Source organism: Salvelinus namaycush, chromosome 6 (genome assembly GCF_016432855.1).
Source record: "Salvelinus namaycush isolate Seneca chromosome 6, SaNama_1.0, whole genome shotgun sequence".
Lineage (NCBI taxonomy): Eukaryota > Metazoa > Chordata > Actinopteri > Salmoniformes > Salmonidae > Salvelinus > Salvelinus namaycush.
In genome coordinates, this window is record NC_052312.1 from 25,736,103 (window position 1) to 25,749,808 (window position 13,706).

Genomic DNA, 13,706 nt, shown 5'->3' on the forward strand with positions numbered 1-13,706 from the left:
ATATCTATATCTATCTATATATATATATATATATATATATATATATACCTTTATATAACTTGGCAAGTCAGGGATCCTCCCGTTTTTCAATTTTCGCCTAAATTGACACACCCAAATCTAACTTCCTGTAGCCCAGGACCTGAAGCAAGGTTATGCATATTCTTGATACCATTTGAAAGAAAACACTTTGAAGTTTGTGGAAATGTTAAATGAATGTAGGAGAATATAACACATACAATCTGGTAAAATATAACACAAAGAAAAAAAACATGCTTTTTTTGGTATTTTTTTAAATGCAAAAGAAAGGCCATAATGCATTACTCCAGCCCAGGTGCAATTTAGATTTTGGCCACTAGATGGCAGCAGTGTATGTGCAAAGTTTTAGACTGATCCAATAAACCATTGTATTTCTGTTCAAAATGTTGTGTCAAGACTGCCCAAATGTGCCTATTTGGTTTATTTATATTTTTTCATGTTCATAACTGTGCACTCTCCTCAAACAGTAGCATGGTATTCTTTCACTGTAATAGCTATTGTAAACTGGACAGTGCAGTTAGAATAACAATAATTTAAGCTTTCTGCCAATTTCAGATATGTGTATGTCCTGGGAAATGTTCTTGTTACTTACAACCTCATAATAGTCGCATTAGCCTACGTTAGCTCAACTGTCCCGTGGGGGACCCACCGATCCTGTAGAGGATATTATGCCTACACCGGCCAAATCAGGACGACGCTGGGCCAATTGTGCACCGCCCTATAGGACTCCCAATCACGGCCGGTTGTGATACAGCCTGGATTGGTGTCTGTAGTGACACCTCTAGCACTGAGATGCAATGCCTTAGACCACTGCACCACTCAGCAGCCCATATATATATACTCTACACACTCACTCACACACACTACATTGACACTCCCACACAAAACCCACACACATTCACATACACTACATACGCACACACATAACACACACACGCATACTGACACAACACAAACATTACACACGTACACTTCAACACTCATAATTTGATGGTGCTACGCTGTTCTTTATTTCACTTGTATTATTATCGATCCTGATGCCAAGTCACTTTACCCTGCCTTCATGTACATATCTACCCTTAAATACCTTGTACCTCTGCACATTGAACTGGTACTGCTCCCTGTACATAGCTCCATTCTTGTATTTTATTTTATTCCTCTTGTGTTAATATTACATGTTTTAACTCTTTATTGTTGGGAACGGCTCGTAAGCAAGCATTTCACGGTAAAGTCTACACCAGTTGTATTCGGTGCATGTGACAAATACAATTTTATTGATTTGATTTGTTTAGGCACTATGATTTGTTGTCACCCATATGAAATCTTAGTAGAAATATTAGAAACCTCATATGTCACCTGTATGACAAGCAAAAACCCATGTGGATGTGACACTTGTGTGGCATCCATTTTGGTAATGTCAAAAAGCTTACATACAACATCAAGTCAAACCATCACCTTGCATAAGAAAAAGAAAGATAGGTGGATTTTCATTCCAATCCTAATCAAGCGCACCTAATTTTAATAATTAGCTGGTTGATAAGCTGAATTAGGTTAGTTACAACTAGGGTTGGAGCGAAAACCTACAGGAGGGTAGCACTCCAGGGTTGGAGAGTCCTGCTCTAAGGAATATCTTTACGCCTGATTTAAGATATCTCAACCCTTCATATACTAGAGATATACCTTTTGCATATCATCGACTTTGGTGAAGTCAAAAAGCTAATATACAATCTTCCAAACTCCTTGTTTATTAAAAATCCTAACCCTTACGCTTGGAGGTTTTCTTCAATAGAAACCAGCCATACCATAACTAATAATTGGCTCTGTGGAGGAGAAGGAGGGTTGAGGGGAGTGATGATATATCCCTGGAGAACAAGTCCATGAAGAACTGATTGGGAAAATGTTGAACATGTTTCTCTGTCATCTCTTCTAGGACTTGATGGCTTGGCTGAACATACAGTGACCACGCCTGGAGAAGAGATGAGAGGAGAGGAGATGAGAAGAGAGGAGAGGAAAGGAGAGGGGAGGAAAGGACAGTAGAAGAGAAGAGAGGAGAATGAAAGGAGGCAATGAGAAGAGAAAAAGAGATGAGAGGAGAGAGTCAAAAAAGTGTTTAGAATGCAACAAGATCTCACAGTCTCACTTCAGTATTCAACGTTTGTCGAGGGGGGATAAACATCTATGGGTGAAGTGAAAGTAGGTAAGGGTTAATGTTAAAACAGAAAAAGACTTGACGTTTAAGTGAAGGCATTAATTCTGACTGGTTAATGTAAGGGTTATGGTTAAAAAAAGAGTGCCTAGCACAGGGATTGAATCTGTGATACTCAGAGCCAAAGCACACAGTTTAAGCCCTTACACTATACCCATCCACAATGCTCTTGCAAGCCGCGAGCCTACTAGATGTAATACAGATTCATGTTGCCCCTAGTGGACGGTATTGAAGGCATCTCCTGATGTCCTGTGGACCTGGATAAAAGCCAAATAGTGAAATCTATCTGGTGTGAATAAATCAATTTCATCCATTTGTAGAATAAATCAACTTCATCTATCTGTAGAATTAAACAACTTCGGTTCTCTTCAACTGAAAACGATAAAAGTGGAAACAGACATGCAAGGCAATAATGTAACGTTGTTGAATCGTACTCCAACATTTTGGCACCTACGTCATACACTGTAGCTAATGATGGAACATTTTGACCCACAGATGTTGCCTAGGTGTGTGTGTGTGTGTGTGTGTGTGTGTGTGTGTGTGTGTGTGTGTGCGTGTCTGCGCGTGTATGTTATTTACCTGCAGTTTCCAGTGGAGCATTCGTAGTAGTTCTGACAGTACGCCCCATAGGGTTTAGTACCCATGGTCCTCCACAGCGGGGTCATACGTGCCGTCCTCCTCAGTACCCTCTGCCCCGGACCCAGCTGGAGCTGACCAGAGTTGGGCTGGACGTCCGCAGAAGGATCAGGGCTCGAAGACACCTGAAAAATATACACAGACATAATCAATGAGCTACGGTTGTTCATACCGTTGTTTGTAAAATAAAATATTAAAGAGAGAATAGGGCTGGCAGACAACTGATACAATAGAAAGTCAGGCTGAGTTTACACAGGCAGTCCAATTATGATCTATGGCCAATAATTGGAGGTAGTTGTAATTGTAAAGGACAAATGTTGTAACTTTACTTTACCGTTGATATGTCATCATGTTGACTGTTTCCATTTTCTACATCGGAATGGCTGCAGGTCCAAAGTTCCATAAACTCGCAAGCATGCAAAATAATGAATAGAAGTTACAGTATAGGAAATGTAAAGGTTTTCAGTCTTACCTGTTGAGCGAGCACCAGAGACACCAGACACCATGCAAAGGCTGTCCTGCTACTGAAATAGTGGTGATGGTCCTGCATGTTTGACTGATGAAGTTGAGGTCCGATGATACAGATAGACAGAGCTAGATACAGGCTAGAGACAGGCTAGAGACACAGGCTAGATGCAGCTAAACACAACTAAAACAGGTAGACAGAGCTCGAGACACAACTAGAGACAGGTAGACAGAGGTGCTATACTGGTCTGGTGAAGCCTAGTCTATGTTCAGTAGTTTTACAGAGTCTGTTTAGTTCTGGCCGGCGTCGTCTCTCTCCTCAACTCAGTCTCAGTTAGCAGTGTCAGCAGAACTAGACTGTTTCTCCTCCTCCTTATACTCTCCCATAAGGTCCTCAGAGAATTGTGTGTGTGTGTGTGTGCGCGCACATGCGTGTCAGCTTATCAGTTTGACTCTCTCTCTCTCCATCTCTCTCTCTCTCTCTCTCTCTCTCTCTCTCTCTCTCTCTCTCTCTCTCTCTCTCTCTCTTTCTCTTTCTGCACTTGGCCTTTTTATGCCCCCTCTATGACATCATGTGTTTGTTCAAAGCTTGAAGATCGTTCTGATCAGCCGTAGCTCTAGACCGTGAGCCAGCAGAACAGCAGTCACACGCACACATACCTGCTGTGCAGACACTGCTAGCATGAACGTGGCGTGTGAACTTGAGATTGGGGAAGGGGGAGGTTGAAGGGGGAGTGTTGAGGCTTAAGAGAGTTTGAGTCCTTCCTTGTCATAAAAGATAAGGCCCTTAAGGGAGGGCGTGTGAAAATGACTGTAAATCAGTGTTAAATTTGGTTGTCTTATAGCACTTTAAAATGTTTAATACAAGTTACAACAGGGAGGCAACCTCCAGGATAGAAGCATAGAAAATGTCTAACTCACTTTCTGTAAGCAAGCCCTTTATCTAAATTTAAAGTTCTGTAAACACCCGCCATTCACAATCAGTGTCCTCGGTCCTTTTACCTACAGTCTGGCATGAATCATTATCAACAGATATGAGAACAATCCATAACATTCAGTATCAAGTCTAGTGACCTTCAAACCGTACACAAATGTGTCACAAAATAGAACACAGGAAATAATGTGTATTACAGAAAGGGACAACATGTAAATATAATAGGCATTGTGTCAATTACTCTTAACTGAATATGTACTTTATTCATCTTAAATATCCTCAACAGTAACGGTTTCCATGCAAGCTGATGCAGTTACGCGAAATTACAGGATATTTTATGAGCACATATGGTATAGATTCCTGGAATGTGTGCATCATAAAAGCATGAGTGAGAATCCATGTGAGTCACCACATCTGCATAAAAGTCATGAAGAAATCATGAGGCGAAAAGACCTCAGAACTCTTTATTAGAACCGGGTCCGATTCCAAAGCCAAACAAAGGTCCTGACTTTCTGTCTTACTAACTCTGTCATCTGGATCGAACATGGAACATGCTATTATTTGTGTTCGTCAAAGGGAAAATTATTTTACCTTTCACATATGTTGGAACAACACAGATTAATTATTCCAGAACATCAACCCATATAGGCCTGCTATTATGTAACTGGATGTAGCTAGGTTTATCTCTTGCATGTTATTGTTTCAGAAAGAAAAAACACGCAATCACATTGATTTTGACATGCTGAATCTCTTGCAAGGACAACAGCATATTTAATTTAAGGAGGTTTCAAAGTATTCACTATAATGATAGTCCATAGTTCTGAGTTATATGTTGTGAGTTCTAATTTCTAAGTTAGTTTTTATAAATGTTTTATCATATTTGTTTTTACCCCTTTTTCTCCCCAATTGGTAGTTACAGACTTGTCCCATCGCTGCAACTCCCATACGGACTCGGAAGTGGCGAAGACTGAGAGCCGTGCGTCCTCCGAAACGCAACCCCGCCAAGTCGTACTGCTTCTTAGCACAATGCTCACTTAACCCAGAAGACAGCCGCACCAATGTGTCAGAGGAAACAGTGTACACCTGGTGACCATGCCTGCAACAAGAGCCGCTAGAGCACGATGAGACAAGGACAACCAAGCCAGTCAAACCCTCCCCTAATTGTGCGCTGCCTCATGAGTCTCCCGGTCACAGTCTGGGACCAAACCAAGATCTGTAGTGACACAGCTAGCACTGCGATGCAGTGCCTTAGACCTCTGCGCCAATCGGGAGACCCTTTGAGTTCTAATTCCTGATGTCTTTCCCAACTGAAAGTGCTTGATTTGCAAAAACGCACTCAGTAAAGAAGTGACGAATTCGGTACCACTGCAATGTTGGCCTGATTATCGTCAAATGGTTTTTGTTATGCTCTTGGGAGGGATAAATCTAAGGAGTTCAGATTCTTCAGCTGGGGTAGTTTCAACACATCTCTGTTTGAGAGAACGGGAGGAATGGGGACAGAGAGAGAGAGAGGAAAGGAGAGCAAAAGTATAAGAATGAAGAGCAGAGATAATGAAGAGTATGAGGGCACAAGAGACGAGAGAGAAAATAATGATTTGACACGTGGCTAATAAAGTACTGTTTTGTTCTTAACCCAGATGAGAAAAAAATACAGTTCAATACATTTAAGTCACATAGAATGTATTTGCTAAAATGCATGTAATGGCTTAAAATGCATTCCAGAGATTCATGGACATACAGCACCAGTAAAAAGTTTGGACACACCAACTCAGTACGGGGTTTTTCTTTATTTTTACTGTTTTCTACATTGCAGAATAATAGTGAAGACTGTGAAATAACACATATGGAATCATACAGTAACAAAAAAAGTGTTAAACAAATCAAAACATATTTTATATTTGAGATTCTTCAAAGTAGCCACCCTTTGCCTTGATGACAGCTTTGCACACTCTTGGCCTTCTATCCAGGTAGTCACCTGTAATGCATTTCAATTAACAGGTGTGCCTTGTTAAAAGTTAATTTGTGGAATTTATTTCCTTCTTAATGGATTTGAGCCAATCAGTTGTGTTGTGACATGGTAGGGGTGATATACAGAAGAAAGCCCTATTTGGTAAAAGTCCATATTATGGCGAGAAAGAGAAACAACAGTCCATCATTACTTTAAGACATGAAGGTCAATCAATGCAGAAAATGTAAAATAACTTTCAACGTTTCTTCAAGTGCAGTTGTAAAAACCATCATGCGCTATGATGAAACTGGCTCTCATGAGAACCGCCACAGGATCTGCAGCAGAGGATAAGTTCATTAGAGTTAACTGCACCTCAGATTGCAGCCCAAATATATGCTTCACAGAGTTCAAGACACATATGCAAACACACACAGTACAATTCTGTCCCTCATGTGGTGTGTAGACCGGCCTTAATTTGTGTTCAATGGGGCTCATTTATAATTTCCATAAAATACTGTAAAATGTAAAATGTGTCCTTCCAATTTGTTCAGTTCAAAGCAATAAATATCAATAGTGATGTAACGAGTGCGCTGAGAGTCGGGAAGCAAGTTCTGGGAGTGAGTGTTTAAATAAATAAACGTAACATAATACAAAACAAGAAAACACGAACAATGCACATACTTCACAAAGAAACAGAAACAGTAACGCCTGGGGAATGAACCAAAGGGAGTGACATATATAGGGAAGGTAATCAGGCAAGTGATGAAGTCCAGGTGTCCAGGAGTCTGATGACGCGCATGTGCGCGCATGTGCGTGTAACGATGGTGACAGGTGTACGCCATAACGAGCAGCCTGGTGACCTAGAGGCCGGAGAGGGAGCACACGTGACAGTACCCCCTCCCCGACTCGCGGCTCCGGCCACAGGACACCGACCAAAATGACGATCCCGGGGATCAGGAGCGGACCAGTCACCTCTGCTGAGGCACAGGAAACCTGTCAATCCGGCTGAGACGTGGGAGCATGGTGACCGAGAGCGCCGGAGAGAGAGCATACGTGACGGTACACCCTCCCCGGCGCATTCAGTTCCAGCCGCAGGACACCAACCAAAGGGACGATCTCGGGGATCAGGAGCAGACAGGTCACCCCTGTCGCCGACTGGGGCGCGGGAACCTGTTAGTCCGGCTGAGGCAGGGAAGCCTGGCAATCCGGGTGAGGCATGAGAGCCTGACGAGCCGGTGGAAACAGGAGAGCCTGGCGATCCGGCGAAGGCATGAAAGCCCGACGAGCCGGCTGAGGCAGGGGAGCCTGGCGATCCGGCTGAGGCATGAGTGCCTGTTGATCTGGCTGAGGCATGAGAGCCATTAGCGGCTCCCGGACCCGAAGTCATTCCCACTGACACACAAAAAAACAAAAAACACTCCCTTAGGTGAGGCGTTATTTTGTAACGAGTGCGCTGAGAGTCGGGAAGCAATTCAGGGAGTGAGTGTTTTAATAAATAAAGGTAACATAATACGAAACAAGAAAACACGAACAACGCACAGACTTGACACAGAACAAAAACAATAACACCTGGGGAAGGAACCAAAGGGAGTGACATATATAGGGAAGGTAATCAGGCAAGTGATGAAAACCTTTATTTATATTTGTTCAAGATAAAAATGATTTATTCCACCCATGTCTTGATGATAATTGATAATAAAAATGATTAGCGCTTTTATTTATAAATGTGATCTAGCAGAGGTAAATGGCAAATATTAACCTGTATGCTGTCTATACTGCTTGCAATTGATATAAGTCAACATCTAAGTATTAAGTACTAAGTATTTTTATGTAAATGGTTATGGCTGTATTGTTTTATAAACCCAATCATGTTGTGGGTCCATCAGACCCTCGGACATTGGGTGAATTACAAAAACATGAACACCACACAAGGGTTATTAACGTCCTTATAAATCATATTAAATTGAGGCTTCACAAAGAATGTTTAACCCTGTCATGCATCTTGGTACAGATTCAAGGGACCACCCTTACGTAAAAATGTTTTGACGCTTGACTGTAAGTCGCTTTGCATAAAAGCGCCTGCTAAATTTGATATATGATACTGAACAAAATGATAAACCCAACATGCAACAATTTCAATGATTTTACTGAGTTACTGTTCTTCCGGCGCTGACAGAGATGGCCGCCTCGCTTCAAGTTCTCAGGAAACTATGCAGTATTTTGTTTTTTTATGTATTATTTCTTACATTCTTACCCCAGGAAATCTTACGTTTTATCACATACAGCCGGGAGGAACTATTGGATATAAGAGCAACGTCAACTTAGCAACATTACTACCAGGAAAACGACTTTCCCGAAGCGTATCCTCTGTTTGGTCCCCCACCCAAGACAATGGATCGGTTCCCAGCCGGCGACCCAAAACAACGGTGCCGCAGGAGGGGCAGAAGGAGCGTTCTTCTGGTCAGGCTCCGTAGACAGGCACATCGCGCACCGCTCCCGAGTTTACTACTCGCCAACGTCCAGTCTTTTGACAACAAGGTAGACGAAATCCAAGCAAGGGTTGCCTTCCAGAGAGACTTCAGAGATTATAATATTCTTTGTTTCACGGAAACGTGAGTCACTCGAGACACGCTATCGAAGTCGGTACAGCCACCTGGTTTCTTCACCGACAGAAACCAACATCTCTCTGTTAAGAAGAAGGGCGGGAGGTTATGCCTTATGATTAATGAGACGTGGTGTGAACATAACAACATATAGGAACTCAAGTCCTTTTGCTCACCTGACGTAGAATTCCTTACGATCAAATGTCGACCGCATTATCTACCAAGAGAATTCTCTTCAATTATAATCACAGCCGCATATATCCCCCCCAAGCAGACACATCGATGGCAGTGTTCATTGGACTCTATGTAAACTGGAAACCACATATCCTGAGGCTGCATTCATTGTAGCTGGGCATTTTAACAAGGCAAATCTGAAAACAAGACTCCATAAATTGTATCAGCATATCGAATGCGCTACCTGGGCTGAAAAAATCCTGGACCATTGTTACTCTAACTTCTGCAACGCATACAAAGCCCTGCCCCGCCCACCTTTCGGAAAATCTGACCACGACTCCATTTTGTTGCTCCCAGCCTATAGATAGAAACTAAAACAGGAAACGTCCGTGCTCAGGTCTGTTCAACGCTGGTCAGACCAATCTGATTCCATGCTTCAAGATTGCCTACAACAACTACTAAAACCTTCCACAACCAGAAACCGTGGATTGATGGCAGCATTCGTGCAAAACTGAAAGCGCGAACCACTGCTTTTAATCAGGGCAAGGCGACCGGAAACATGACCGAATACAAACAGTGTAGCTATTCCCTCCGCAAGGAAATCAAACAAGCTAAGTGTCAGTATAGAGACAAAGTAGAGTCACAATTCAACGGCTCAGACACGAGAGGTATGTGGCAGGGTCTACAGTCAATCACAGACTACAAAAAGAAAACCAGCCCCGTCGCGGACCATGATGTCCTGCTCCCAGAAAAACCAAACAACTTCTTTGCTCGCTTTGAGGACAATACAGTGCCACACACACGGCCCGTTACCAACACCTGCGGGCTCTCCTTCACCGCAGCCAACGTGAGTAAAGCATTTACGTGTTAAACCTCGCAAGGCTGCTGGCACAGACGGCATCCCTAGCCGCGTCCTAAGAGCATGCGCAGACCAGCTGGCTGGTGTGTTTACGGACATATTCAATCAGTCCTTATCCCAGTCTGCTGTTCCCACATGCTTCAAGAGGGCCACCATTGTTCCTGTTCCCAAGAAAGCTAAGGTAACTGAGCTAAATGACTACCGTAGCACTCACTTCTGTCATCATGAGGTGTATTGAGAGACTAGTCAAGGATCATATCACCTCCACCCTACCTGACACCCTTGACCCACTCTAATTTGCTTACCGCCCCAATAGGTCCACAGACGACGCAATCGCAATCACACTGCCCTAACCCATCTGGACAAGAGGAATACCTATGTAAGAATGCTGTTCATCGACTACAGCTCAGCATTTAACACCATAGTACCCTCCAAACTCGTCATTAAGCTCGAGGACCTGGGTCTCGACCCCGCCCTGTGCAACTGGGTCCTGGACTTCCTTACGGGCCGCTCCCAGGTGGTGAGGGTAGGACACAACATCTCCATCCCGCTGATCCTCAACACTGGGGCCCCACAAGAGTGCGTTCTCAGCCCTCTCCTGTACTCCCTGTTCACCCATGACTGCGTGGCCATGTACGCCTCAAACTCAATCATCAAGTTTGCAGACAACACTACAATGGTAGGCTTGCTTACCAACAACGACGAGACGGCCTACAGGGAGGAGGTGAGGGCCCTTGGAGTGTGGTGTCAGGAAAATAACCTCACACTCAACGTCAACAAAACAAAGGAGATGATTGTGGACTTCAGGAAACAGCAGAGGGAACACCCCCCTATCGACATCGACGGGACAGTAGTGTAGAAGGTGGAAAGTTTTAAGTTCCTCGAGCGTACACATCACGGCCAAACTGAAATGCCCACACAGACAGCGTGGTGAAGAAGGCGCAACAGCGACACTTCAACCTTTAGGAGGCTGAAGAAATTTGGCAAGTCACCAAAAACACTCACAAACTTTTACAGATGCGCAATCGAGAGCATCCTGTTGGGCTGTATTACCACCTGGTACGGCAACTGCTCCGCCCACAACCGTAGGGCTCTCCAGAGGGTAGTGAGGTCTGCACAACGCATCACCGGGGGCAAACTACCTGCCCTCCAGGACACCTACACTATCCGATGTCACAGGAAGGCCAAAAAGATCATCAAGGACAACAACCCCCCGAGCCACTGCCTGTTCACCCCGCTATCATCCAGAAGGCGAGGTCAGTACAGGTGCATCAAAGCGGGGACCGAGAGACTGAAAAACAGCTTCTATCTCAAGGCCATCAGACTGTTAAACAGCCATCACTAACATTGAGTGGCTGCTGCCAACATACTGACTCATCTCTATACACTTGAATAATTAAAAATTTGATGTAATAAATGTATCACTAGTCACTAGTGTGCCACTTTATATAATATGCCACTTTATATAATGTTTACATACCCTACAATACTCATCTCATATGTATATAATGTACTCTATACCATCTACTGCATCTTGCCTATGCCATTCGGCCATCGTTCATCCGTATATATTTTTATGTACATATTCTTATTCATTCCTTTACACTTGTGTGTATAAGGTAGTTGTTGTGAAATTGTTAGATCACTTGTTAGATATTACTGCATGGTCGGGACTAGAAGCACAAGCATTTCGCTACACTCGCATTAACATCTGCTAATCATGTGTATGTGACAAATAACATTTGATTTGATTTATAATGAAATCAGTCAATTGAAATAAATTCATTACTCCCTAATCTATGGATTTCACATGACTTGGCAGCGGTGCAGCCATGGGTGGGCCTGGGAGGGCATATGCCCACCCACTGGGGAGCCAGGCCCAGCCAATCAGAATGAGTTTTTCCCCACAAACGGGCTTTATTACAGACAGAAATACTCCTCAGATTCATCTGCTGTCCGGGTGGCTGGTCTCCGATGATACCACATGTGTGGTTACACATGATCTGCGTTTGTGAGGCCGGTTGGACGTACTGCCAAATTATCTAAAATGAAGTTGGAGGCAGTTTATGGTAGAGGATTCTCTGGCAAGAGTTCTGGTGCACATTCCTGCAGTCAGCATGCCAATTGCATGCTCCCTCAAAACTTGAGACATTTGTGGCATTGTGTTTTGTGACAAAACGGCATATTTTAGAATATGCTTTTATTGTACCCAGCACAAGGTTCACCTGTGATCATGCTCAGCTTCTTGATTTGCCACACCTGTCAGGTGGATGGATTATCTTGGCAAATAAGAAATTCTCAATAACAGGGATGTAAACAAATTTGTGCACAAAATTTGAGAGAAATAAGCATTTTGTGCTTTCTGGGATCTTTTATTTCAGCTCATGAAACATTCGACCAACACTTTAAATGTGTATAAATATTTTTGTTCAGTATCTATTATATTTCAATAAAACATTTCTAGGATGTCCCAACCTCTTTTCCTCTTGGGTGCAGAGTCAATATTGGACCTGACCTCAACTTCCCCCAAAATGCTGTGCTGCAGGATGAAACAAAACATTGTTAGGGCCTTTTAAAATCATTTTTTCCCCCAAAATTCTGTTTTCTTGGTTTTGTTTTTCCAGGTTTCGGATTTCCCAGATTTCTTCTGGTTTACCACATTTCTTTCAAATAATTTCTGTGACTTCACAGCAATTTCAGCTAGCTACAATTTTGCTAGCTAGCAGGCTCAGCTAAATACAAATCCCCCTAGATACAGCCACATCTCATAGCCACGTCATGAGATTTGTAAATTGAGAGGAATATAATAATACCAATTTAATTGAGTTTCCCATCTTCCTATTTAGAGTTTCTGTCACAGCACAGAAATGCCCTTATCCAGATGGTGTGACAAAGGCATTTACAAACAGACCTACTAACTTTCTTTGTTGTTACATGCAGTTCCTCCAACAAGAAGAGAGGCAAAAACCATTTGTCCGCCAGCTCAGGGACAAGCTACACTATTCGCCAGCCCTCTGTAATGTTCAATGTAATTGCATTGCTGAACTTTATGTACAAAAATGTAAAAATGTACAAATAAAAGGAAATATATCATTTAAACATGTCTTAAATGTTTATTTGTTTTAACTGTTAGTGATGATTCCCTAAGTGTTAGAACATTTGTGTTTACATCATTAAGCCATTTTGCATGTGCTGTAAATGACCAAATATATCTGACTTTAAAAGAAGTACAGCGTCATTCGATATAGAGGCTTCATGAATGTGTTATGAATCATCAAGTTTGCAGAAGCCACAACAGTAGCAGGCTTGATTACCAACGATGACGAGGGAGGAGGAGGTGAGGGCACTCGGAGTGTGGTGTCAGGAAAACAACCTCTCACTCAAAGTCAACAAAACAAAGGAGATGATCGTGGACTTCAGGAAACAGCACACTGTGTACCGACCAATCTACATCAATGGGGCCGCAGTGGAGAAGGTGGAAAGCTTCAAGCTCCTTGGCTTACACATCACTGACAAACTGAAATGGACCACGGACACAGACAGTGTGGTGAAGAAGGCGCAACAGAGCCTCTTGAATCTCACCATTACCAATAGTACCCTCTTGGCCAAGAGGAGAAGCCAAGCTTTGGGATTGTTGGCAAGGAGGTGCCAAATTACTCTGTGCCGAATGGCCAAGAGGAGAAGACTGAAACCTTTTGTCGTCTTCACACCTTTGTGTACCGGGGTCCGATTGCGAGCTTGGCTGCTTGGTAGGATAGTCACGAGTGCGTGACTGTTCTGGAATTCCTCCAGACGGTACAGTACCTAAGGGTGGTATTTTGCCGCATAGCAGAGTCCACTTGGGC

At 43.1% G+C, this 13,706-nt stretch overlaps 1 protein-coding gene across 1 annotated transcript; it reads right to left on the reverse strand.

Moving 5' to 3' along the window:
* Positions 1-1,161: 1,161 nt before the first annotated feature.
* Positions 1,162-3,676, reverse strand: LOC120049302 (liver-expressed antimicrobial peptide 2-like). The gene is made up of 3 exons (XM_038995553.1): positions 3,351-3,676; positions 2,822-3,003; positions 1,162-2,002 (listed from the first exon to the last, which is right to left on the reverse strand). Exons 1-3 carry the CDS (start codon positions 3,426-3,428, stop codon positions 1,963-1,965), a joined length of 300 nt encoding a protein of 99 aa, XP_038851481.1. The 5' UTR covers positions 3,429-3,676; the 3' UTR covers positions 1,162-1,962.
* Between the last annotated feature and the right edge of the window lie 10,030 nt (positions 3,677-13,706).

Coding starts and splice junctions, on each gene's coding strand:
- LOC120049302 (XM_038995553.1), bottom strand. CDS start 3,428: ATGCAGGACCATCACCACTATTTCAGTAGCAGGACAGCCTTTGCATGG. Junction 3,004..3,350: donor CTCTGGTGCTCGCTCAACAG/GTAAGACTGAAA, acceptor TATATTTTTCAG/GTGTCTTCGAGCCCTGATCC. Junction 2,003..2,821: donor TGCTCCACTGGAAACTGCAG/GTAAATAACATA, acceptor TCTCTTCTCCAG/GCGTGGTCACTGTATGTTCA.